At 49.2% G+C, this 3,747-nt stretch overlaps 1 protein-coding gene across 3 annotated transcripts in view; it reads left to right on the top strand.

The window, feature by feature from the left end:
- Window positions 1–291: 291 nt before the first annotated feature.
- The window catches only part of LOC147881622 (uncharacterized), a 4,120-nt gene continuing 664 nt past the window's right edge, over window positions 292–3,747 (top strand). Inside the window, exons 1-5 of one of the 3 annotated variants that reach the window (XM_087401331.1) lie at window positions 292–515; window positions 742–959; window positions 1,248–1,311; window positions 1,506–1,724; window positions 1,820–3,514. In XM_087401331.1, the coding sequence (XP_087257457.1) occupies window positions 425–515; window positions 742–959; window positions 1,248–1,311; window positions 1,506–1,724; window positions 1,820–3,510 (2,283 nt within the window). In that variant the 5' untranslated portion in view covers window positions 292–424 and the 3' untranslated portion in view covers window positions 3,511–3,514. Of the gene's footprint in view, window positions 516–738; window positions 960–1,247; window positions 1,312–1,505; window positions 1,725–1,819; window positions 3,515–3,747 lie in introns of all 3 variants that reach the window. The other 2 variants (XM_087401332.1, XM_087401330.1) reach the window with 2 other exon arrangements.

The raw sequence follows: 3,747 nt of genomic DNA, 5'->3' as shown, positions 1-3,747 counted from the left end.
GTGTCAGTGAAAGGAGCCCATGACAAATCATCAAAGAGGGCTTGGGTCCCTAGTAAGTCGGTTCTAAACAAAACAAAGTAAGGGGCTGGTGGCGAAGGGGAAGGGGGGGGGTGGATTTGATGAGTTGCAAGAGAGGGAGCCAAGTGGGGGACACGTGTAGGGCATGAGAGGGAGCCAAGTGGGGGACACGTGTAGGGGTTACGTGCTGAGCGTGCGGGACGCGCAAAGAGCCTTTGCTTCTTCCTACTTAAGAAGGACTCTCCCCCAACAACAATACACCCAACACTCTACACTCTCTACTAGTCGCCATAGCCAAGAGCTTCAACAACGCCATAGCCAAAAGCTTCAAGCTTCGTATCCTCCTCCTCCTCCTCCTCCTCCTCCTTCCTCCTTCCCCTCTCTCTCCACTCCTCCTCCCTTCATCATGCAATCGCAGATTTTTCCTACCCCCCCCTCCCAAATGCCCACCTCCCACGATCCTCTCTCCCCATCTTCGCCCGCCGCCCCTGTCGATGGTACCTCCCCTTGTCCCTTCTTTCCCTCGTCTCTCATCTGTTTTTTTTTTTTTGGGTTCCCCCCCCCCCGCCCCCTTACTTGCATTGCTTTTTCCTCGATCTCGCCTTTCCCGTCGTCGATCTCGTTCGATGGGTTTCCCTTGCGAGTTTCCTCACTTCTCGCTGCATGAGTTCTAGAAATGCTCGCTCATCACCTCATCCTAGTTCTCTGAATGTGGATTAGCAGGAGATCAGGGTTCTGATCGCCCAGCAGGGAAGGCCGAATCTGTATTTGGTAGGGTCAAGAACAAGGCCAGAAGGCTGAGAGACAAAATTAAGGCGGCCACGTCGACTAACAAAGATGAGAAGCCCGAAAACCAGGCTGACGTGGATCACACCCAAGACCTTGAAGAGGAAGATGAAGAGGACGAAACGAGCGACCACGTAGATGTTGGAGATCATAAGGTACACACTGTTGTAAGCCCTCTCTTTAGATCGGGATTTATGCAGTTGAGAGTGACGCAGCTGAATCCGTTAGAAGACAGGTGTTGTTCAATGTTGATTACGATTCCCTGTGAAAGAAATCGATACGAAATTCGTGTGTTGCCGACGTGATGCAGGGTGCAGCGTCCTTGTTCTCTAAACCGGTGGATCCAGCCGTCGAAGAGTGGCTGTATAGGAAATAAAGTCTTTGTTCATCACATCGATTATCATGAACGCTCACGTAAGTCTGACGCTTTTGTATTCTTGCAGACGCAGTACGATCAGCAGCTGCAATCCAATGGTGCTTTGCGCGAGCATGTTGGAGATGGTTCAGGTTAGGCGTTTCTTTCAATTAAGTTAACTCACAGCAATCTCATTCGCGTCGATGCTGAAGTTAATGTGCATGAAACGGCTTCCCGGCTTCCATCCAGAATTATGTTTGGGTAAATTGGGTGGTTTCTTGTTCTACGTTTCAAGCTTGTCTATTCACGAAACCTTCACCGACAATTGATCATACTTCTTGACCAGAATCTGAGGTTTATAGAGGGACAATAGATCCACTATCAAAGCCCCAAGATGGAGGACCTGTTTTTGATCAAGATGCACGCAATGCTTACAAAAGCGCGGGACCTCCTGGTACGTCGCAAACTATCCCAACTGAATACCGTAGCTACGCTTCAGATATCGCTACCGAAGACCGGTACAAGTCGAATCCCACGCTGACCAACGATGGCTCAAGTGTGGAACGTGAACTCTCTCAGCTTCTACTTGATACTCTTGTTGGAAAAACATCATCCTGGGGAATATACTAACGGTTCATACTAATGGTGATGGTTATGCAGAGCCAGAATACGCTGAACTAGATGGTCCCAAGAGTAAGAATTTGGAGCCAGATTCCCCGGGACTTTATGGTGCTGCTGAAGTTGATCGCTCAGCTGCATCAGAAATTCAGGCGTCGCCCAGCATTCCAGCTGAGGCAGAATACGCTGAAGATGATCCCAAGGGCAAGAACTTGGAGCCAGATTCCTTGGGACTTCCTGGTGCTGCTGATCGCTCAGCTGCATCAGACATTCAGGCGTCACCCAGGAACGTGAATGCAGTATTTCCTGATGATCCCGCAAAGCCTAACCCCGCTTTCCGTAACGATTCTCCGACTTCGGACAAAATTGGGATTCTGAATGAGCAGAGCTCCGATCAATACACCGATAAGCGGGATGATATAGTCGGTATGCCTGTCCCTGAATGCGAGGAATCTTTGTCCTCTCTAGGAAGCGCTGCAGTGAATGAACGCGCCGAAACGCCTATGAAGGAATATGATGGGCTGAGAGAGGACTTTCCATTGCGAGAAGAGGGGCATGAAACACCGGTCAATACTTTGCAAGACGAAGCACCGGCGGCCAGTACTTTGCAAGACGATCAATATTGTAAGGATACTCGGGCACTGGAGACATCTGATATACCTAGTTACGAAAACAAATATGCGATGGATCGGCGAATGCTTCCAAAATCTCCTGAAGGAGCTGTGGCCTCCGATGTTGGCAATCTCAATTTGGATTCGAATAGAAGTGCGAATGCTGGAGAAGAATATTACGACCCTGATCCATTGGAATCTGATACAAAGCAAGGTGCATCTGCTGGGGATGAGGATAAACCACAACCGGGTTCGTTGACAGAGTACGCCACAGGGACATTTCAGGGATTGAAGGACACAGCGGCGTCAAAGATTGGGTATGGCTCTTCTCAGTCACCCGATCAGGGAAGCACAGCTGCGGTTGAAGAAGGGGAGGATACGACGCCGGTGGAGACAGAAACGGGAGAGTCTAGACCAGGAACATTTGAGAAATTGAAGAACACAGTGGCTTCAAAGACTGGGTACGACTCTTCGACGTCTCCTGATCAGGCAGCTACAGAAGGAGAGGAGGAGGCAAGGTCAGTGGAGACGGAACCGAGCACGGAGGTTGATAAAGGGTCTGTGTTTGCAACAGGAGGAATGGAGGGACTGAAGCTGGATACATTGGCGTCAAAACTTGGGTATGGCAATTCGGAGACTCCCGAGACGGTTGAGCAAGGAGATGAGGGAGCAAGGTCGGGTGAAAATGATCCGAAGGTTGTAGATGGCTACGAAAACAAAGGAGAGGAGGCAGTGGAAGCTGGGAAGGAGGGGGGAGGAGGAAGCAAGAGCTATACGCAGAAAGTGTTGGAAACTGGGAAGGATTATGTAGGATCGAAGGGTGGCAGCTATGGCGGAGACAACGACAGCAACAACATGAGTTCGACGCAAGAAGATGGATCATTTCCTTCAACAACAACAACTTCCTATCCAGAAGCAGTCGATCAGCAAGAAGATACATCATCTCCTTCAACAACAACAGCAGCCCATGAAGAAACACCAGTCGATCATCCCCCAGCTTCCCCGGGCATCTTTGGCCGTGTCTCCAATGCCGTCTCTTTGTATTTGGGCATTCAGCACGCAGCTGCTCCTCCCCAACTCCACGATCCTCCAGCTGCTGCCGCACCTCTTCAATCGGAATAAGCAGGTTATTAATCCCCAACGTTAAAAGTTTGTAGATGAGCTTTGCTCATGCTGATTCCATTGCTGGCTTCGATCATGCTTTTTGTTATCCACTTTCGTTGGTTTTCTTCATTCTTGACGTTTTCCTACTTTTCTTCTTTTCGTTTGCATCGCCCTGTTCTCTTTAAACATTTAATTTGTATGTCTTCTGCTATCATGAAGTTGTATTACACTGTACTCTTTTAAACATTTGATTTG

This window comes from Dipteris shenzhenensis, chromosome 30, assembly GCF_047967505.1.
Source record: "Dipteris shenzhenensis isolate YYH24624 ecotype China chromosome 30, Dip_SZ_1.0, whole genome shotgun sequence".
Taxonomy (NCBI): Eukaryota; Viridiplantae; Streptophyta; class Polypodiopsida; order Gleicheniales; family Dipteridaceae; genus Dipteris; species Dipteris shenzhenensis.
This window is presented reverse-complemented; position numbering and strand designations above follow the sequence as displayed.